The sequence below is a fragment of the Excalfactoria chinensis genome, chromosome 22, assembly GCF_039878825.1.
Source record: "Excalfactoria chinensis isolate bCotChi1 chromosome 22, bCotChi1.hap2, whole genome shotgun sequence".
NCBI lineage: Eukaryota > Metazoa > Chordata > Aves > Galliformes > Phasianidae > Excalfactoria > Excalfactoria chinensis.
This window is the reverse complement of record NC_092846.1, coordinates 252,836-274,626: the sequence shown is the minus strand read 5'-3', so window position 1 is coordinate 274,626 and position 21,791 is coordinate 252,836. Positions and strand designations below refer to the sequence as shown.

Below are 21,791 nucleotides of genomic sequence, written 5' to 3'. Positions count from 1 at the left end.
AACTCAGGCAGTGAAGAAGTTTTTTGCAGGGGTGACCAAATGAATGTGATGTAGGAGTGCATGCAGAGCAGTGCAGCACTTCCAGGATGGTACGGTGCCTGGTGAATGTGGTTCTGTGGCGAGAGCTGACGTGTTAAGATGACAAATATGATTCCAAACACGAGGGCTCCTGATGTAACACTGGGGGATGTGGTCAGTGGGCATGGCTGTGATGGGCTGATGGGCTAGGTGATATCAGGGGTCTTTTCCAACCTCAGTGATTCTGTGATTCTAAGAGAACAGGTCTTGGGCAGAAGGGTTTAAAACCTGCTTGTGGTTTCAAATTATTGTTGCTGCTTAGGGCGATAGGAGGGGCAGTGCTGACATGATGGATGTGCTGCAGAGGGCACAGTGTGGGTATGTGGTGACATTCCACTGGTCCCAGAAGGGCCTGGAGCGGCTGCGGACATACTGGGAAGTGTTGGGGGGCAGTTTGCTCTGCAGGAATGCAGCATCACCCGCCTCGCCTTCTCAGAAGCTGGCAGGCAGCAAGGCAGTGAGCTGCAGTCCTCAGCAATGTGACCACCTTGGTGCATCCTCTTGCATCAAAATGGCTTCTGCCTCAAGGAGCTGAGTGTGTTTGTGGCCACAGTCCTTCTGTTGCTGCCTCCTCACCCCCTGGCAGCCCCTGGTGCCGATGGTATGCAGGGGACAGCCCTTGGCTTGCAGCAGGGATGGGCACCTGGTGGGGTTTCTAGGGATGGAACCTGACTGCTGCCAGGAGCTCCTGGGCAGCACCCACCAGAGAAGTGGAGACACACAGACGTTGTTCTGCTCAGTTCTCTGCTTGCACACAAGAGTAGCCATCAGCCTTGCCCAAATAAGGTCTGTGCATGAAGGGAATGAGGGGAGGCAGCGGCTGGTGAGGTTTCTTTGCTTTGTAAGTTCCCCTTTTTGAGAACCACCACTTAAAAAAAAAACAAAACAAAATAAAACAAACAAACAAAAGAGCCAACACAACAGTTTCAGACTGAGCTGCCACTGTCTCTTTACTTGCAGCAAAAAGCGCATTTATTTCCTGTGCACCTCCTACTTCCCACTTGTCCCAAGATCTGCAGTGGGAGCACCACGTACCTGGTATGGAATAAGGCTTACAAGCAGCTGAGATCTCCCCAGGTGTCAAACTCAGATCTTCTGGAAGTGTGATATGGGAAGGCTGGCTCAGCCTGGCTTCTTCCTGCCGGTTACACGTTCATGTGCTGTACTGCATGTTCCTGTGAATGCCATAGCAGTGATACTGGTGAAGCAGCTGGGTAACTGCAGAAGCCATATAGGGCATCTACTTTGCATAGATGAAATGCAGACGGCCTCTTGAAAGGAGCTAGGAGTGTGCACGTGGCTCACTTTTTTTCCTACACTGGGAGAGGACTGGCTCAGAGCCGTAGGACTCAAGGCCTCCTGCAGCCCCTGCAGGACCCGTGGTAGTGCTGCTTGATGTGAGCGTTCCCAGTTCCTGTCTCCTCACCTCCTTTCTGTATCAGGATATCTCTATGTTGCAGAGCAGTGTCATGGTGCAGGAGCTGACCCCAAGCAGGCAGCGTTGCACAACACTCAGCGGATGTCAGTGTGCAGGGCTCACGTGGGGCCTTGCAGCAGTTTCTAAAAGCCCTGATGCAGCAGGATGCAGGTGGCCGAGCTGAGACTCCAGCACAGGGCAGGGACAAACAAAAGGTGTAGAAAACAGCTCCTGCTGACCTTCTGAGAGCTGCATTCCAGCACTGGGGGACCGATGCTGGAAACAGAATTTGTGCTACTCAGAAGGGCAGTGTAGCTTTAGGGAAGAGCTGAAGGGGCTCAGCTGCTATATGCTGCCTCACATTGCTCTGTCTGTGACGTGGGACCTCAATACGTGTCCTCTTGGAAAGCCTGCTGAGATTTGCTGTTGGAAAGAGCCGTGTCTGAGCACACAGAAGTCATCTGGTGTTTGTGTTGCGTTGGTGCTGTGCAGCCATCACCTCACGGTGCAATTTCCCCATGAGGAACCGCAGTTTCCTTTCAGAGAAAACTCCCAAAATACATCCCAGTGACGTAACTCCTATTTGGGGTTCTCGTGGCAGTCTGGGTGCTGCAGAGAGCTCTGGGTTCAGAAGCCAGCTTGCAAACTATGGGAGAATAGCAGCCCAAAGCGTTAGAGATGTTGAGGCTCCTCTTCCGCAGCAAGCCGAGGATCCAGGAGGCAAGTGTCTAGCTGTAAGGTATCTGCTGTGCACAGCTCTGTACTGTCTGCTCTGCAGGGTGCAGGGAGGAGTGGGGAACCTCCTGCTCTCAGAGAGACGGTCCTCGTCCTGTCTTCATTAATGACTTCTTTCTTGCAAAAGGCGTTTCTGATGGTAAAACTGCTTTCCTAGAAGTGTCTTTCCTAGGTGCTGCCAGAATTTGGGGACCAGAGCATGTGTGAAGCAACAGAAATTACAACAGCTTCTGGTTAGTTGTTGATGAATAGGAAGCGAAATGCCAGAAGCATAATCTGCTTCTAGCTCTTGCAGTTTTTTTCTTGCATTTCGATGTGACTGTCTCAGCTGTCAAAGTGACAAAATGCGAGCGAAAACAAACCTGTCTCTTGGCTTCTGGTTCGCAAAAGCTTTCCTCAGAAGGGGGAAAGCAGGAAGGATGACTTGGATTTTGTATTTGGGGTGGCTCGTGCCCCTCGCCCTTGCATAGGATGAGCCATCTGTGCTGGGATGTTCACCAGAAGTCATCTCCAGCTCCGACTTCTGCAACTTCCTGCGCTCGGAGCTGCCGGACACGCATGGCTGCACTTTTCCAGGAGTGCGGAGCTGATTTCCCCAGCGTGCAGGAATGTGCAAGATGGCCTCCCCTGGGACTGCGGGCGGGAGATGGCTGCTGTCGTGTTGGTGGGGTGGGACTTGTGCAATGGGTCCGTGCTTGGTGGAGGGTGTTGGGGTGGGACAGCCCTTCCCCACACCCCTGGGGAGATGCAGTGAAGCAGGAAGGGGAAGAGGTGAACAAAGGGCCCCTCTGATGTGATTCAGTCCTTCCGGACCTTCAGTCTGTCAGTTCGGAGTGCTGATCTGCAGCTTTGCCGCACCTCCTTTCCCTTGGGTGCTGCTGTGCTGCTGGTGAAGCAGCAGGAGCTCGGGTCCATCCTCGGGGCTCTCCTGCACAGACCTGCAGGCTGAAGGCTTGGACCCTGGGGAAAACATTTCACATATGATCAGATTTTTTCTGATCTGATCTTTTTTGAGTGTTTTTTTTGTTGTTTTTTGTTTGTTTGTTTGTTTGTTTGTTTTGTTTTTCCTATCTGAGCTTCAGCTCATTCTCAAAACCAAACCAAAGAGCACCTTTGTGATAGCATATCTACATGCACTCATAAAAACGTATGAGGTGTCAGGATCTAAGCTCTGTCCGTCCAAAATGTCTTACCTTTCTGAGTTCTTAGGAGGAGAAAGAGCCATATCCTAGCTGAGAAGCACTTTTTCTAAGCTTCCTTTACATGTTCCTTAGTTTCTCCGTAAGGTTTCATAGTATTCCATCTGGTACCAAAGTGTTCACCAATATCTCTATTGTCTGTCCAAGACTTCAACAGCAGCCGGCTCCTCCTGCTCTCTTGCAACCACCACCAGATGAGGGTGATGGTCCCAGGTAGTGGGACATGACCAGGGGCTGCAAGCAGCTCGCCCTCCTTCTAAACAAGTTTGCTGGCAAAGCTTTAGTAGAATATTGCAGACTCTTTGTGCTGACACTTATTTATTGTTCCTCAGGCAAAGTCAGACATCACTTGGGTAGAGAAAGATCTGGTGAACTCATCAGACAAGGTAAGAGAGCCTCTGGGAGGGTGGTGCACTTAGTGGCATGTGTCTCATGGTAGCACGTGTGAGGAAGCACTGCTTGCAGGGACCCCAGCACCATCCCTGCCTCGCAACATTTGCCTACAGACCTCTCTCTGCTCAGTGGAAGTGCTGGTGGAGCAAACAGCGCTTAGTCACTTGCTCATGTGACATCCCAGACTTGACTTCATCCTCCTTTCTGCCCACACCAAACCCTTTTAAGTGCCGTCGTTCTTTTCTCCTGCCATGTTCTGATCTTGTCAGCTTGCAGGGGTCTGCTGTTGAACTGTGTGGACGTAAGGTGGCTTCTTCAAGGTGCTGAGTGAAGGTAACCCAACATGTAATGTTGCCGTGGTCGGAACAAAACTTATCAGATCTAAATAGCTCCAGGCACATCTGAAGAGAGCTGTTACTGCAGCTCCTGTGGTGAGGTCTGCACCCCTGAGGAGTAAAGAAGGTGTCAGAATGAACTGAGGCTCTGCAGAGCTCCTGTTGAGCAGCTGTGCAGTGCTGTCCCATGCTGCTCTCTGTCTCCAGCCCCTTGCTTTGGGCATCCTCACCAGGTGCTGAGGCTCTCCCTGCAGATCTGGGACTTGCTGGCATTCAGTCATTTGATTCTTTCGTTATTGGTTATCAAAGAGCATGGCATAGGGGTGGAGGAGGCAGGACAGTCATAAATGGGCTCTCTGAGTCCCCTTCTCAGACTGTGTGTTCTGAAGAAATTCAGAAGTCAACACCATTATTTCTGGTTGCAAAGCTGTGTGGGTGTCTTTGTACTCATCTCAAGGGGTTTCTTTCTTACCTACACTCTGGGGGTGCTGCTGCAGAAGACATCTGTCCTGACCCCATGAAAAGGTCAAAGGGAAACGTGGGTTTAGGGGGGAATGAAACAAAAGGGATTGGGTTTGAAATAAAAATGAAGGGGTAGGTGTAAACCCCAATGATGGCAGAGGGTTCACCATGGGATTGGTGCCCACCGCATTCCACTGAGGGTGACCATCATCCCTGCGGGAGAGGCAACTGAAGTGCTTCCAGGCATCTGCATGGGGTTTCATTCATCTCTTCCTTTTAAAAGAGAAAGAGGCTTATCAGCATATTCCCCTGTTGTGAAAATACCCAAAGTGTGAGCATGGCCCATGGTGCTAAATAGAAGACAGACTTTGACCTACATCATGCACGTTTTCTGTCAGAGAGCATCTCTTCTGAGCGAGGGAAGGGAAACCAAATGTGAACACGGAGCTGTGAGGTTTTTTTATAAAGCAAAACAACAACAACAAAAAAAAAAAGCCCCAACCACAAGCACCGCCAAGGAGCATGAACCTGCCTCTGTGTGACCAAACTGCTCACTTCTGCCGCACATCTGCCAGCGGGCTTTAACCACCCGCATCTCCTCCAGCGCGGCTGTGCGCCCGTGTCCGTGTGCCCATGCCGGAGCCTCCCCAGCTCCAGGAGCTCCCCGAGGTGGTCACTGGGACTCTGCAATGTTGAGCGGGATGGGAGAATGGAGAGGGACCCCAAGCTGCCCCGCATCTGCACCTTCCTCACACTGTGGCTGCAAAGGAAGCACCGAGCGAAGCCCTGCAGCCTGCAGCTGCCGGCCCCCAGCCCGCTCCCCAGCCCGGTCAGTATGTAGGTTGTGTCGCCTGCTGCACATCCCAGCGGGCCAATGCTTTAGATGAATGTTCTGGTTTGCTTTTGTCTTTGTGCCTTGTGGGGTGGTTTGCCTCGTGGTGCCATTGTACAAAACTCGTTGTGGTGCAATGAAGGCTGTTAGTGCTGTGGCTCAGTGGAGGCTGTTGTGCTGGAGATGTGTTGTGCTGTAGGACCTGGTCTCAGAGCTGCAGGTTGCTGAGGGATGCCACGAGCTGCACCTTGGTCTGCAGAGACCCTTCACAGCTCAACACGGTGGGTCTTGCCATTGGCCAAGGCAAAGAGTTCCCATAGCTGTCGTATGAGGAGGTGTCTTGGAGGTAGACACGGTGTTTGTTTTGAATGTTCCTCTCTGAAAAAGTGTGTGAAGCTGCAAGGTGAAATACATGGGAGACATGTAGGCTTGGTTTCTCACTTGAGTTTCCATGAAGATGGCAGGAGGGAGGGAAGGAGCCCAGCAGCCTGCAGACAGCCCCAGTGTGACACAGCCAGCCTCCAGGGTGATTGTTTCACTGTGCCTAATGGTTCATGTAACCCTACACAGCCCACATTAGCACCTGGATTAAGGACAGTCATGGAGATCTGTGGGACAACTGTTGGCTGGAGGTGGGAAGCTTTTCCTGACCAACAGCTTCCTGCCATGGGCAAAGCCTCCAAACAAAACTAGAGCTGTAAGATGGCTGATTTAAGCTGAGAGATCACATGGAATGTGAGACCTCGTTGTTGTAGAGGTTGTAAGAGATTTCTTGGCTGTGCTCGCTGAGTTGGACATGGTGGTCTTTTCCAACCTTCATGATTCCACAACTGAGCGTGGGGTGGGTTGACACTTGGACTAGATGATCTTAGAGGTCTTTTCCAACCTTTAATGGCTCTATGATTCTGTGACATAGGAAGAGCTTCTGCCTCACCACCCTCTCCATGCGCTCAGGCTGTATTGTGCATGGGTATCTCTGACAGAGTGTCTGGTTATCATGGGATCTTGAGAGAGCAAAGCTACCAACAGACATGGAGCAAAGCTCTACCTTGCACAGAGAAAAGACAAGCACGGGAGTGGGAAAGGAAGGGCGCTCAATGCTGTGCTGCAGGCAGCAACCACATCCGTGTGCCCTGTGAGGAGGAGTGAGGGTGTGAGCTCGGTGTGTGCAGGAGGCAGAGCCTGCAGCTTGGTTCCTGTTTTTTTCTAAGAGCTTTGATTAGGTGGTTCCGCAGTGAGTATCTGAGTAGATCTGGAAAACAAAGTCTGATTTTCTCACTACTTTCTTCCCTACTCGGCAAGGGGAAAATCTAACTAGTAACTAGTAAAAGAATGTGTTTTAAACAAAACATGTGCCAGAGACCTTGGCTTCCCCTCAATCTTTCTGAAGGCTTGAGTCTGTTAAAAGCATCATCTGTATGTGCTGAAGATGCACCAAGGCTTATGTTGCAGAGTTGCTCAGATTGCTGAGCAGATGGGCTCCAACATGTCTGATTTTTGCCAGCCCTGGCCATGTTTTGACAACACCGCCGTATTTTTGTGTTGTGGGATTTTTAGTGGCATAAACACTCCTGTTTTTGCCACCAGTGCCTTAAAAAGGAAGGTGCTTTCAAGAACTCTTCTGAAATGCAGTTCAAAGGAACCTCTGGTGCTGGGGAGAGCGTGGGGATGTAATGGTGCTGCCTGGTGGAAATCCACTGGGGATTGCTTTGTTCCAGGTGTTGAAGCGAGGAGATAGCTGTGACATGCACCTGCTCTTACGGCTCTCTCAGATGTGGTTCCTGTGAGTCTGCAGCTGTGGTCCTTTTCTTTGACTCAATAGACCTTTTTCCCTTTGTTTAGTATATTCACAGCCAACCGTGTCCTCTCTTTTCCAGAGTGAGGGTGTTGTGAAGGAAATCAACATCACGCATCATGTGAAGGAGGGCTCTGAGAAGGCCGACCCTTCGCAGTTTGAGCTTCTGAAGGTTCTGGGACAGGGTTCTTTCGGCAAGGTGAGCTCAGTTCTTCCTGCGTGTCACACAGATAAGTGGTGTTGAAAGAAGAGCTGAAAAAGGGACTATCCCCAGCGTAACCTCTTTCCTGATTCTCACCGGACCGTATCCGGTGAGAATCTGATATGCTCACTTAGCAACTGGCTGCTTCTAGTTTGAAGGGCAGCTGTGGAGATACTTCTCATCAGAGTCTGTGTGCCAGCACTACCCGGGGGTCTTTATGCAGCTGGTCAGGAGGAAAGAAGCGTGCAGTGCTGTGTGGGGCAGAGGGCTGGGGCATGCCTCTCTTCTCACGGTGATGCTGTGTGCCAGGGACTGGGTTTGGCCTATTTGCTGTTTCCCTTCTGTGAAGGAGGAAGGAAATAGCCTGTAATTCGTATCTGTTTCAAAGTGCAGATAAGCTAGGTCTCTTGCAGACCATCTGCTCCCATGTTGTTCAGCTTCATGTCAGTCAGCCACCACCACAGCAAGGGGTGGTGCAGCAGGGGTGCTGTGCATGTGCAGCAGCGGCTTTGTTGCAATGAATAAAGGACTTTTGAAGCTGTTTAAAACCAGCTTGTGCGTTCTTCTGCCTCAGGTTTTCTTGGTGAGAAAAATAACACCACCAGACAGCAACCACCTCTATGCCATGAAAGTGCTCAAAAAGGCAACATTGAAAGGTAAGGGAGCCTTCCTGCTGAGTCCTATTGCTTCATGGGAAATTGCACTGCAAAAATGTCACCACCAGTCACTGCTGGCCCTGGGTTGATGGAGATTGGAAAGATCTGGCTCCAGCTGCCTGATCCCAGAAGGCTTAGGGCTAGAAGTGAACTTGACCTCACGGCTTTGTGCTTTCTCCAGCATCTGAACTGTTCCTCTCTTTTCCCACAGTGCGTGATCGTGTCAGGACAAAGATAGAAAGGGACATCCTAGCTGATGTAAACCATCCCTTTGTGGTGAAGCTGCACTACGGTGAGTATGGGACTGGCTGGGACAGATGTGCCTGCCATGGTCCCCAGCAGGTTCTGGGCGCCTGCAGTGGCAGAGTCTGTGTCAGTCCATGTCTCCCAGTGGCTGTGCTGTGCTGGAGCCTTCACAATCCCCTTAAAACAAATCCTTTCCTGGAAAGGCCGTTGGTCTTGTGTTCACCCTTGAGTGGGGCACCAGGAGAGGAGGTTTAAAACGTCAAATCCTTGGGATTAAAACACTAATTCAGGAGAAATTGAGAAAGCAGAGTTAACTGGTCAAGTCAGAGCATGGCAGGATGAACACTCTCACTCTGAGGAAGTTGAGAACAGCTTCTGCCCCTGTAAATTGACCAGGGTATTGCTTGAGAAACAGCCCTTCCAGCAGGGAATCAATGGCTGAAAGGGAACAAATCCCACATAAAATGATGCTTTTCTGCACTGCCAGGGGACTGCATCCTTTTCAGCATCACAGGCAGGAGATCTGATCTACCTTGAACAGTTACCCTACTTGTAACCTACTAATAATGCAGGGCATTTGCACAACTGAAGCCATTGGGATTTAAGTGATTAATGTCACACTATCGAGCTTTCCCTCAGTGGAGGGGTCTGATTCCTGCTCTGGCTTGTGTTTCAGCATTCCAGACAGAGGGGAAGCTGTATCTCATCTTGGATTTCCTCCGAGGAGGTGACCTTTTCACTCGGCTTTCCAAAGAGGTGGGTATACTGTGGCATCTTAGTGGGTTGCTGAGGCTTTCTGTTTGTGTGTTAATTGCCTGGAGGAACAACTGACCCTCAGAAAGTCCTTGAGAGAGTTGAAAGGAGCCTCCAAACTGCTGCTAGCCCAAAGGAGGGGATGTCAGGATGTCATGTCTCCTGGCAAAGCCTCAGAAACTTAGATTTAAAGAGGCACAAGGGCGCAACATGGGTGTGGAGGGTGTTGCTTGTCATGCTTCCAGGATTATAACCCCCATCCATTCCTGCAGGTCATGTTCACAGAGGAGGATGTGAAGTTCTACCTTGCAGAGCTCGCTCTAGGACTTGACCATTTGCACAGCCTGGGAATCATATACAGAGACCTCAAACCGGAGAAGTACGTGTGGTACAGATCTGTGTTCAGTCCTCAGCCTGCAGTCAGGGCACAGCACAACCTTCTTCCATGAAAAAATGCCTTGGGCCAAGCAGATGGAAAGCAGCAGGGTAGATCAGTGAGGCTCTTGCTCCTCACACCAGCAGTCAGAGCCAGGAGCACTGTTGCAGCAGCATGTGTGCACCACGTGTCTGAGCCTGTCAGCCAGTGCTGAGCTCCAGCTTTAAGTAACGGGGAGCCTTCGGAGGAAAAAGGCCTCTGAGGAGACACACAGCAGCTGCATGAGTGGGTTATTCTTACCTGAGACATGGGAGTCTGTGTGGCTCATTGGTTCAGTGTGAAGTTTAGTGTGTATAGAAGGGGGCTGCTTTCCCCCATTCATGCTGATGGAGCTTAAAGCTTAAACAGGGGTTGGAAGGATGGATAAGTCCCTCCTCTGGAGTTCTGGAGCATCTCTGACCAGCTCTGGGACACCTGCTGGTTCTTATCAGCCTTTCTTGCCACTAATAACTTGTTTTCTTCTTCCTTGCTGTAGCATCCTCCTGGATGAAGAAGGACACATCAAACTCACAGGTGAGGCGCTCCATAAAAACCTTGGTTCTTGAAACACGGAGCTTCTCTCCGACCTCTCTGCTCTGGGCTGTTGTGAAGACCAGGTGGTTTTTTAGACCATGCTGATGGTTCTTCTCTTTCGTAGATTTTGGCTTGAGTAAGGAAGCGATAGACCACGAGAAGAAAGCCTACTCCTTCTGTGGGACAGTGGAATATATGGCCCCAGAGGTTGTGAACCGTCAGGGCCACTCCCACAGCGCGGACTGGTGGTCCTATGGGGTGTTGATGGTGGGTACCAGCCAGTGGGCTTGGAAACCTCAGCATCTGCTCAGGGGTTAGCTCTGAAATGCCATTTGGTGACTCTGCATCCAGCAGATGTGCTGGTGCCGGTGTGGGCCCTGGAGCAGGCTGTTGGTTGCTGTGCAGATCTGGTGCCACCATCTGGCAGCTGCTGGATCCAAGGGCTGTGGCAGGAGCAGACACTGCTGGAACACATCCCCACTACACAATGTGATACACAGCTCCCTTCTGAGAATGTGATGCCTGCTCTCTTTTTACAGAGCCTGGCTTTTGAGCACTTGCAAGGCTTCTGCTAGCTGTGGAGAATTCCCAGATGAAGGTGCAATGAGATCTGTGCAGCCCTCAGACTTGCTCATATATGTGACCTCCTCTTGTTCTCTCTCTGTCTCAGTTTGAGATGCTCACTGGCTCGCTGCCGTTCCAGGGGAAGGACCGCAAGGAGACGATGACCCTCATCCTTAAGTAAGAGGAGATTTCATGTGTGTATAGAAACAAGCCTGCTGCTCTTTCTCTAAGCATGCTGCAGTTGGGGTTCTCACAACGTAATGGCATTACTTGGCAGGTAGCTTTGTATCAGCACTCAGTTTGAAGGCTGCAGTACAAAATGCCAAACAGATTGTTGTACTTTCAGGGGTGGAGGTGCTGCTTGTGAGTTAGCTTCTTTATACCTGCAGCTGATTGCATAACTTCTTCCCTAGAGCAAAACTGGGCATGCCTCAGTTCCTGAGCGCTGAGGCACAGAGCCTCCTGCGAGCCCTTTTCAAAAGGAACCCAGCCAACAGATTAGGTAAGGCATTTTTTGTTTCTGAATCCACCTGATGCTGTAGCTGTGCCTCTCACATCACAGTGGGTTGGCAGCATGCTGGCACTTGTGCTAAGTTAATAGGTTCTCCATAATACCTGATTATGTTGCATGCTTGGTGATAGCCTTCGCTTTGTTGGTGATCCTGATTAAATGTTAAGCAGTCTGCGGGTGGATCTTTCAGGTTCTGGTCCAGATGGGGCAGAAGAGATAAAGCGTCATCCGTTCTACTCTACTATTGACTGGAATGTGAGTATCAGAAACACAAAAGCAATTTTCACCCCATTCAGCACAGTGATGCAGCTCTGCTGACCACAGTGGTGCCACATGCAGTCTGACCAGCTGTGGGAGTGCTACCAGCCCATGTTTCCATCTTTCCTATTTGTCCTTCCCGAAACCAAACTGCTGTTCGTCATGCAAGATACTGTTTCATACTGAGTTGCCTGTGACCTCACCCTGGTTTGATCTCTCAGAACTAAGGTGCAGGTTTTAATTGGGGTTTGGCACAAGGATTGCCTTGCACAGAGTAGGAAGGGCTTAGCTAAAGAGCTGCATTGTACCCTGCAGAGAAGCAGGGCAATAGCTGAACCTGTATTTCCCTGCATTGTACATAGAACACTTTCTTTTTTTCTTGATTAATATACAATAGGTGGTAGAATTTCTCCACAAACTGACTGAGAGGCGCCCTCTTGGCCAGGAGGCCACCTCTCCCACTGCTGAACTGCAGTCACAACACTGTTTCTACTGTTGTAAACTTTCTTCCCAGCCTCTCATTCCTAGCAGCTATTTGCATGCTTCTGAGCACATTCAGCTATTCCAGTACTTCCATGCTACCTGTATTTTGCAGAAGCTGTACCGAAGGGAAATCAAGCCACCCTTCAAGCCTGCTGTAGGCCAGCCTGATGACACCTTTTATTTTGATACAGAATTTACATCACGTACACCGAAAGGTTGGTATGAATTTATGAATTCAGCTGAAGCCAGTGTGAAATAATACAGCTTAATCCTGCCTTGCCTTTGCCATCAGGGTAAGGTTTGCCTCCTCCTAGCTACTTCAGGGAGAAGGAGTCCCAGCCATACGCAGGGTGTTATTGGTAGCTCGGTGCTGCATCATATTGCTCTTGTCTGAGCACAGCCATGAGGGGAAGGCTTCTGCTTCCGCTGCTACTCCTTGTCAAGTTTTCCTTCAACTCCTGTTGCAGATTCCCCAGGCATCCCTCCCAGTGCAGGTGCACATCAGCTCTTCCGCGGCTTCAGCTTTGTGGCCACCGGACTGATGGAAGACAGCAAGGTGAAACCTGCACAGCCCCCTCTGCATTCCGTGGTGCAGGTGAGACATGGGGACAGAAGAACAGCTGCTTTGAGGCTGCAGTAACTCCAGAGTGGGTCTGCAGGAGTTAAAGGAAATATATTCTGGTTCGAATTCTTGCATCTTGATTTCTTTTGTTTTTACTGGCTGTCATGCAGAGGTCAGCAGGGCACACTGAGTGTTTGCCTCCTTCTTGCCAGGTGGACTCAGGCTATGTGAATGAGAGGTGCTGCAGGAATGCAGTGTGCTGGATGCAGATAGTGTTAGCCTACTGACCTATATTTGCCGTGTTCTCCTCTTCTCTCTCTCCCCAGCAGGGAGGAGAGGCTGTGGGCTGTAGGAGACAGCAGTCTGTCACTTCACTTGGTGTTGCAGTTAACTCATGTTGCACAAACCATTCTCTGAACCCTCCCAGCTCATTCGCTCCCTGCTCTCTTCTTGCAGCAGCTGCATGGCAAGAACATCCAGTTCAGCGATGGCTACGTGGTGAAGGAGGCGATTGGTGTGGGCTCCTACTCAGTGTGCAAACGGTGCATTCACAAAACAACCAACATGGAGTATGCAGTCAAGGTCTGAGTTATTCCGTCTGACCTCCCTTGTTAGATTTCTGTTCATCCCTGTAATGACCAAAATAATAACAAGGAATGAAATTGTTTTCCCTGACTGTGAGACTTATATATACAATTTTGGGGCAAATGACAGGGAATGGATATAGCACAGTATGTCTGCAGTGCACTGGCACAGGCTGCTTAGAGTTGCTGTGGGTGCCCCATCCCCAGAAGTGCCAGGCTGGATGGGGCCCTGGGCAGCCTGACTGGGTGGGGGGCAAGCAACTGGATGGTTGTTGTGATTTATCCCAGCAGGTGGCTGTGCACCACACAGTCTGTTGCTCACTGGCCCCTTTCCCAGTGGGATAGGGGAGAGAATCAGGAAAAAAAAGTAGAACTCATGAGTTGAGATGAAACAATTTACTGATTTACTAAGATACAGAAAAGGAAATAGTTATCACTATATATGTGTGTGTGTGTGTGTATACGTATATAAATGTGTATAGCATATGATGCGCAAGCAATTGCTCACCACTTACTGACTGATGCCCAGCTTGCCTCTCAGTGAGTAGAAAAGCACAAGATGAGCTCCCATTCCCTTCAAAACTCTCATTCCACATGATGTGGTATGAAATATCCCTTTGGTTAGTTTAAGTCAGCTGATTAAGTCCTGATTCTGTCCCCTCCCAGCTCCTTGGGCCTCATCAGCCTTTCACTGAGAAACGCTGGAATAGCCTTGGCTCTGTACAACACTGCACACAGCAACAACTATAAACATTGGTGTGTTATCAATACTGTTTTTCTCTTAGAACCAAAACATAGCATCATATCAGCCACAGCGAAGATAATAATTCTGTCCCAGCTGAAACTGAGTCTTTAAGGTCCCTTCCAACCCAACCATTCTGTACTTCTGTGATGAAACCTTCAGCTTGTTTGCTTTGTCCTGGCCACTGTCCCATCCAGCTGTGAATAACCTTTACTCGTACCCCTGCAGGTGATAGACAAGAGCAAAAGGGACCCTTCTGAGGAAATTGAGATTCTCCTGCGATATGGGCAACATCCAAATATCATTACCTTGAAAGATGTGAGTGTACCTTGAATAACTTGTTGTGTATGTGTGAGAATGCCGCTTTAGCATGGGCACCCCAGTGGCTCTGCTCGTTGGATCATGCTGGGGTGAGGAAGCATCCAATCAGTACCACCTCTGTGTTACTGACCTCTTTCTGCTTCTTGGTGGTAGAAGTACAACAGGGAAGCCTGGAAAGCAGTTTTTAATTAACCCCTTCCACGTTTGCTTTGGTAGGTTTATGATGATGGGAAGTACGTGTATCTGGTGACAGAACTGATGAGAGGAGGGGAGCTGCTAGATAAAATCCTGAGACAGAAGTTTTTCTCGGAGAGAGAGGCCAGTTCAGTCCTGCACACGATCTGCAGAACAGTGGAATATCTGCATTCTCAAGGGGTGAGTATGGTTACATCTGCTTCCCTGGGTGCTTTGTGTTCATGTTGTGCCTTGCATTGATGTCTTGGCAAAGCAGATATGGGGCCAGAGCAGGGGTTGAGGATCTTGATGCAACTTCAGTCTTTCTTGGGGCATGAATGTAGCATTGCCTTTGTTCTGCAGGTAGTTCACAGGGACCTGAAACCCAGCAATATTCTCTACGTGGATGAGTCAGGAAACCCAGAAAGCATTCGCATATGTGACTTTGGCTTTGCCAAGCAGCTGAGAGCTGAGAATGGTCTTCTCATGACTCCTTGCTATACCGCAAACTTTGTGGCACCTGAGGTAAGCACCTTGCTGACTTGAGGCTTCAGTAGCTCTCAGTTCCCTCCCCCAGCCTGTGCTTGAACTCTGCACAGACTGGTCTAATTTTACCTGTTCTGGCATATTTTGTCTTGGATTAGTTAATTAGAAAAATAACAATACCTGCAGTACAGAACAAATATGGGATCCCCAGTGCAGTCCTCCAGCTTGTGCTGTCCATAATGCTGGGGCTCTGTGTAGGGAAATAAGATGCTAAAATCCCAGTGATTTCATAGGCTGCTTCTCTTCCTGATTAAATGACCTGTTAGAGGTTGGATTACTTTCCCTTCAACTGTCTTCATGTGGACGAAAGAAAAAGAGATGGGAAGCAATGGAACATACATGCAGTGTCATCACTTTGGAACATAGCTTCTTTCTCACTTGTCATTTTGAAGCAGCTGGGAGGGTTACTTTATTCCATGAAACTGAAGTCTGATTTGAATGCTGACCTTTAGTCCATGCTATTGCTGTTCAGTGGGGCTTTAGCAGCTTTGCACCCAGCCTGCACAGGGCTGCTCTTTGCAAGCTGAAGCAAGCTCAGTGACCAGAAACAAACATATTTATTCTCCTTTGCTTATTCCAGGTACTGAAGCGACAGGGCTACGATGAGGGCTGTGACATCTGGAGCCTGGGAGTCCTCCTTTACACTATGCTTGCAGGGTGAGTGCCTCTCTCTGTGGCTTCCTGCTGCCCAAAACCATTCCATGGCCTAAATACAGGGTGGTAAATGTTGTTCTTGCTCTCATCTCTCCTCAGCTGCACTCCATTTGCAAATGGACCCAGTGACACTCCAGAAGAGATCCTGACCCGAATAGGCGGGGGAAAGTTCTCAGTCAACGGAGGCAACTGGGACTCCATTTCTGACATGGCCAAGGCATGATGTGGTGTCTGCCTGCACTGTATTACAGGGTGGGGGTCAGGCATACGTGATGCAGGTTTAGAGCAGGCTAGAGAGGGAGGGTAGAGGGGAGTAGAGAAAAGCAGTAGTGTGTGCATCTTCCCCATGAGCAGCTCAGCAGTGCGCCTCTGCCTGCTTTGTTCTAGCTCAGGCTGTGAAAATTTGCATGCAGCAACAACCTCATGCCTGACTCACACTGGGTTTGTTGCTGTGTTATACCTCCCAGGCCCACTGAAAACATATTTTATACAAAAGGAGCTTGATATCTCGGGTCCTTAAACTTGGCTTCTGAACTGAAATCTGAATTTGGGAACAGGTGGGTGGCATTTTTTCTTTTAAAGTATGAAGTTTTCAGAAGTCTGATTTTCCAATGATTCCTTTAGGACCTTGTATCAAAGATGCTTCATGTAGATCCTCACCAGCGCCTGACAGCCAAGCAGGTCCTGCAGCACCCGTGGATAACACAGAAGGACAGCTTGCCCCAGAGCCAGCTGAATCACCAGGATGTCCAGCTGGTAAAGGTAGGGAGCGGGCCAGGTTTCCTTGTCCCTGAGCTCTTTGGAAAGCAGTGGGCCTCGTGTGGGCAAAGCAGACTGGAAGGTTGTAGAGCTGTGGACTCTGTGGAGACAATGCCAGTGTTTGGGGCAGGAAAGCTTAAGAAGGTTCTCTGAAAAACTGACTGGACAGATAAGCTCAGAGAGTGGTGGTGAATGGAGTTAGATCCAGCTGGTGGAAGTCACAGATCGTGTTCCCCATGAGTTGATACTGGGGCCAGCCCAGTTAAATATCTTCCACGATGATCTGGACAAGGGGATTGAGTGCACCCTCTGGAATTCTGCAGCTGACACCAGATTAGGACAAAGTGTTGATCTGCATGAGGGTAGGAAGGCTCTAAAGAGGGACCTGGACAAGATCATCGATGGGCTGAGGCCAACGGGATGAAATTCAGCAAGACTTTGGTCACAATAAACCCATGCCTACAGACTTGGGGCAGCAAGGCAGAGCTGCAAGGAGGAAAAGGACCTGGGAGTGTTGTTCAGCCAAGTGTCAACCATGAGCCGGCAGAGTGCCCAGATGGCAAAGAAGGCCAGTGGCATCTTGGCTGTGTCAGCAGTAGTGCAGCTGGCAGGAGCAGGAATTGACTGTCCCTCTGTATGGCACTGGTGAGGCAGCACCCCAAGCGTTCAGTTTTGGGTCCCCCACTACAGGAAAGACATCAAGGTCCCTGGAGCATGTCCAGAGAAGGAAATGAAGTTGAGAGGGAGCACAGTGCTATGGGGAGCAGCTGAGGGAAGTGGGATGGTTCTATATGGAGGAGGCTCAGGGGAGACCTCATCACTCTCTACAAGGGGAGGTGGTGGAGTCACCATCCCTGAAGGTGTTTGGAAAACATGGAGATGTGGCACCAAGGGACATGGTCAGTGGGCATGGTGGGGACAGGTGGGGGTTGAACTTGGTGACCTTAGAGGTCTTTTCCAAACCTCAGTGATTCTATCGTTCTATGAACGGCATGCGAATGAGGGAGACTTAAAGAAAGAAAGCAATATGATCCTGGCTTTGATTCTGGCTCCTCTGCTCCCTGCTCTTGTAAAGCATCTCCCACACCTGAGTGATCACTCTTGTGTCTTCTCTCCAAGGGGGCAATGGCTGCCACGTACTCTGCGCTGAACAGCTCCAAGCCGAGCCCCCAGCTGAAACCCATCGAGTCTTCCATCCTGGCACAGCGGCGGGTGAAGAAGCTCCCCTCCACCACCCTGTGAGAATGGGGCAGTGTGGGGTGGTTACACCAAACTTTGCACAACTACTGAGGTGTGGCAGGACATAGGGCAGTCGGCGCCTGCCCCTTGAGGACTTGTTCTCAAATCTACATCAAGGCCAAGTGCCTTCTGCCTGCAGTAGACTGGCTCCTCCTTCCTTGGACTGATCTTTGCTGAAAGAACTTCACTGTAAAACTTTTTTGAAGTGTAAATTGTTGATTTTTAAAGACATCCATCTGTGTATATGAGAACTAGAATGTATAACTGATGTCAAGCGGCACTAAAAAGCAGCTCTGATTCACCCTTTCCCATGTAGGGCCAGATATTTTTTGTAGCTACATCATTTCAAATAAGGTAGGGATCATCTAGAGAGTCCAGCAGAGGGCCACAAAGATGATTAAGGGCCTGGAGCCCAGAACTGGTCGTGGTGTTCCAGATGTGGCAGGGCAGAGGGGCAGGATCACCTCCCTCGTCCTTCTATCCACATGTTTTTTTAATGCACTCCAGGTTACCATTGGCCTTCTTTGGCCACCAGGGCACACAGATCTACAGAGCTGTGCCATTTGTCCTGTGACAGGCAAACCAGCAGTACTGTAGCAGGGCTGCATATTGGGCCACCTCCTCTCAGGTGTATTACACCACTTTGCAGTGGGAAATAATGAGAACTAGTTGGGACAAGGTAGGAATCAACAGGAAAGGTGGCAGGATGTGGGCTGCGGAGGGGAACTCCTTCTCTCAGGGCATTTTAGTGTTAATAGAAACCAACACTTTGAGGTGAACTGTGCTAGAAGTAAATTCCAGGCCCGCTCTCACCTGCAGGCCAGTGCTGGAGCTGCCCCAGTGCTGGCAGAGCAGAATGGCAGAGGCTGCGGGTGCACGAGGGTGTGACTGAAGTCAGCAAAGGTCCTTGTGCGAATTTCTGCTACTGACAAATTCTGGTTATTAGTTCCCAATCAACCAAGTGCTGTTACTTTTTTAATTCCAGTGCTCAATAATAAAGGACGTGTTGATCTCTGTGTATGAGAGCTGTGGGTATCTGTGTGGCCGGGCAGCCCTTTGCTCCCTTTGTGGTTTTCTCTGACAGCATTAAACCTTTCCCAAAATATAGAGGGATTAACTGCTATCATTTGAATGGAGGTCACATCATTACTCAGAGTGAAAGCAGGGCTCCTTCAACCTGTTGTCCTATATCTGAAGGAAAGCTTTGGAAAGATGCAATCTGGGATCCAGCTTCTAATCACGGAGTCTACCTGGAATTATTCAGCAGTGCCTGGGTACTGTGTTAACCCACAGCCACGTGGCCTGGAGATAGCAGCGAGCATCTCTCTCTGTGTAAATGCAGCTTCTGTGTAGGAAAGGTTGAGCTTTCCCATTTGGGAGCATAAATCAGCAGTGTTTTCTATTGCAGAAGGGTTGACCCAGCTGAGAGACTGTTTTCTTTCTTCCCACTGCGTAAAGCAGCCGTGCCTTCCTCTTAATGATGTGGTACTGACCTGTCAAATTAAATGGAGCATAAATAAATGCATTTTGGCCTGGTAGCTGTTCCCACCGTGAGTTCTTGGGCTGTTTGGAAAGTGAAGTCTGGTAACTCTCTAAGCAATCATCTTTTTTCCATAGTGAAATGCAGCACAGCTCCATGCACCCTCTGCCAGCCCCCACCTTTATATCAGTTTATGCAGTTTTAACTCCTTCCTGCAGCTTTGCCACAAGTTGCTGGGAAAAGACCAGGATGGGTTGGCTTCAAGGTGCCACCAGCCCCCAGCAGGGCCTCAGGATGTTCTGGGGTCGTAGGCACACGCCAGGATGTGGGGCAAGTGCTGTGCTTTCATGTAACATTCAACAATGTAATCCCCTTTTGAAAGCAAAGACAACATTTTAAACATATCGACATCTTTTTCAAGCACAGGGCAGGCAATGAATAAAACCTTCATTCATGCTATGGAAGCTGGAGGTCTACTGCCACTCCATTTTCTTGCTCTGGTTATTAACACATCAAGCTGTCTCGCCACTCAGCACAGCTCACTTGCTGCCTTCCTCCTTTGTGCAGCGCCAGAACACCTGCCATTAATACTAATTCTGCTCTGGAGAGAAACTCCCTTTCAGATATGCTTGTCTGAAAATAAATTGACATGTAAAAGGTCTCTTTTGTCGGGAAGTGCGTGTAAAATGCCAGAGTAAGTAGCCGATCACTTACAAAAGGAGCCACTGACTCTTTAAAGGATGCATGTGAAGGGGGTTATAAATGTTAAATATGGGAGTGATGTTGTAAATGGGCCAGCAACTCAAGAAGGTTCACATAGCTGCATCCTCTGTTTGGTATCAGACTTTAAGAACTGGGGTGTTTTTTTTTTCACCTGAACCTGTGGCAATAGAAGCAGTGCATTGACCGGGTGAAGCCACTTAGAACCCATTTGGAGTAAACTCTTCTTTTTGGAAAAAGCACTGTTAAGAATATTTTGCTGCTTTTTAAGCCATGCAACAAAAACTGAGAGCGTTGGTGATAAGAACTTTGATTCGGACATTTTGTGAGGTCCAAGGTGCTCTTGTTTTTCCTGGGACAAAAACTGATATTTACTTTCAGTTAGGAAGCAGCAAAAGAATCCTTGGTTGGAGCATTTGTTCCATTACACAGCAGCAGCATGAGACAGTAAGAGGCAAGTACTGGTATTTTTGAGAAAATAGAGGCTTTCTTTGAGTTCCTCACACCCTGCAGAGCCTGTGGTTCTCTCTTAAGGAAACATCCATAAGTTCTTGTAAGATCCCTTCCAACTCCAACGACTTTATGATTGCATGATTCTTTGGGTCAGGTTTGGCAGTGGGAGAATGCTGGGGTCTGGCTCTCAGCTGCTGCTCACTGGTTCCTGGGTTCCCAAGAAATCATTCACTTCCTAATTAGGAACAAGCTGAAATATGTTTGGGGCTGAAGGAACAAAAGTGGAATGTGCCAATTACACCAACCATCCTAGATAAGCTGGCATTGCTTCTAGCTTATCAAAAGAGCACAGACTCTGTGTGATGGTATCTCCAGTGCTGTCTTATTTTTAAACAGCAGATGGTGGTAAAAACCTGTAACAGGTGGGAACATCTACAGCATGATGGGAGAGATCAGAAGTGGCAACGCTTCCTCATTTCCCAAGATGATAACAGCATGCTGCCCATCGGCAGGGAAATTTATTGCAGAGGGAAAAACTTTGCAATCACACATGCTCATATGGAAGAAAGCAATTCTAGTTGACATTCTGGTTATAATAAAAGGAGCCTGGTAATGTTCTTCACAATGCTCTGTTAGCACCTGTAGAAGAAAGCTGCAGGAGTATGCTGTGCTCAGTGTGCTTCAAACTCTGCTCCAGTCAGTAGAATACTGCCTATTGCTTTCCTGTATATGATAATAGCACTCCACAAGCTCAGTGTTTATAAACATTTAATTACTGTTGCATTTGACTCAAAGCCAGGAATCTCTCATTCATCTGCATCTTGCAAGGTCTGTGAAAATGATATTCAAATTACGGAATTACAACAAGGGCTGGGTTCAGACTTCACTTACAGGAGCCTCCACCAGCACAGATCTGTGAGCGTCATTTCCAGAGCTGCAAGGCAAATCCCTTCCTCCTCTGCCTGAAGTCATCAGAAAATGATTCTGTTAACGATTATTTGCTCTCTTCCCACTCACCACTCTTTGGGCTTCTCCACTCCAGTTCTCCATGCAGGCCCTGAGTGCTCCATTCCTGAAGGTGTCCTCTGTTTTCTGTGTGGCACAGGTGAGATTTTTGCAGAAAATGCCCACCAGCGTTTGTTTCCATCAGGACGACGCCCAGGGTGAGGCTGTGCCGTGGGCTGGTAATTCTGGTTTCCTGCACAGAGTGCAGTGGTGGCGCCCCCTCAGCCTCCGTGCCTCATCGCTCTGCAAAGCACAGGTTTCAGTAATTTGGAATGTACTAATTCATATTTGAAGGGTCTCCATGAGGAGACAGGATTCTCCCTCATAAATCAGAAGGAGAATACTCAGTCTGGCAGTGCCCAGATGTGGAAAAAGAAACAAATAGGGTTGAAAATTACTTTGCCATCGTTCAGCTGCAGGGCCTTACATGCAACTTGCATGAAGCAAAAACAGTTTTATGCAACGTGCACAGTAAAAGCTAGTTTTGGGGGTTCTTTGGGGGTTGTTTGTAGTTTGTTTTAAGAACAACCCCACTCTACCACAGCTCTGCCACTGCCTGAGATATTTACAGGGCACAGCAGGACCCCAGGGTGCATTCCAGCCCTTTCTCAGCCAGGACACCTGCTCCATCGCCCCCCCAGCTGTCTGTCTGCCTCATTTATGTCAATTAGGGATTCAGCGCTG

The 21,791-nt window shown here is 49.2% G+C and overlaps 1 protein-coding gene across 5 annotated transcripts in view; it reads left to right on the top strand.

Annotated features, from left to right (window-relative positions):
* Window positions 1-18,986, top strand: part of RPS6KA1 (ribosomal protein S6 kinase A1) — a 28,876-nt gene extending 9,890 nt beyond the window's left edge. The window contains exons 1-22 of one of the 5 annotated variants that reach the window (XM_072355640.1): window positions 1,915-2,215; window positions 3,762-3,815; window positions 7,329-7,445; window positions 8,023-8,104; window positions 8,316-8,396; window positions 9,027-9,106; window positions 9,376-9,482; window positions 10,015-10,052; window positions 10,177-10,319; window positions 10,723-10,793; window positions 11,030-11,118; window positions 11,318-11,382; window positions 11,981-12,083; window positions 12,336-12,463; window positions 12,887-13,012; window positions 13,985-14,074; window positions 14,294-14,452; window positions 14,615-14,776; window positions 15,378-15,454; window positions 15,551-15,668; window positions 16,076-16,213; window positions 17,330-18,986. In XM_072355640.1, coding sequence (XP_072211741.1) covers window positions 2,174-2,215; window positions 3,762-3,815; window positions 7,329-7,445; window positions 8,023-8,104; window positions 8,316-8,396; window positions 9,027-9,106; window positions 9,376-9,482; window positions 10,015-10,052; window positions 10,177-10,319; window positions 10,723-10,793; window positions 11,030-11,118; window positions 11,318-11,382; window positions 11,981-12,083; window positions 12,336-12,463; window positions 12,887-13,012; window positions 13,985-14,074; window positions 14,294-14,452; window positions 14,615-14,776; window positions 15,378-15,454; window positions 15,551-15,668; window positions 16,076-16,213; window positions 17,330-17,452 — 2,193 coding nt within the window. In that variant the 5' untranslated portion in view covers window positions 1,915-2,173 and the 3' untranslated portion in view covers window positions 17,453-18,986. Of the gene's footprint in view, window positions 1-1,914; window positions 2,216-3,761; window positions 3,816-5,139; window positions 5,449-6,670; window positions 6,686-7,328; window positions 7,446-8,022; window positions 8,105-8,315; window positions 8,397-9,026; window positions 9,107-9,375; window positions 9,483-10,014; window positions 10,053-10,176; window positions 10,320-10,722; window positions 10,794-11,029; window positions 11,119-11,317; window positions 11,383-11,980; window positions 12,084-12,335; window positions 12,464-12,886; window positions 13,013-13,984; window positions 14,075-14,293; window positions 14,453-14,614; window positions 14,777-15,377; window positions 15,455-15,550; window positions 15,669-16,075; window positions 16,214-17,329 lie in introns of those variants that run through there. The other 4 variants (XM_072355636.1, XM_072355637.1, XM_072355641.1 and 1 more) reach the window with 4 other exon arrangements.
* Window positions 18,987-21,791: the final 2,805 nt, after the last annotated feature.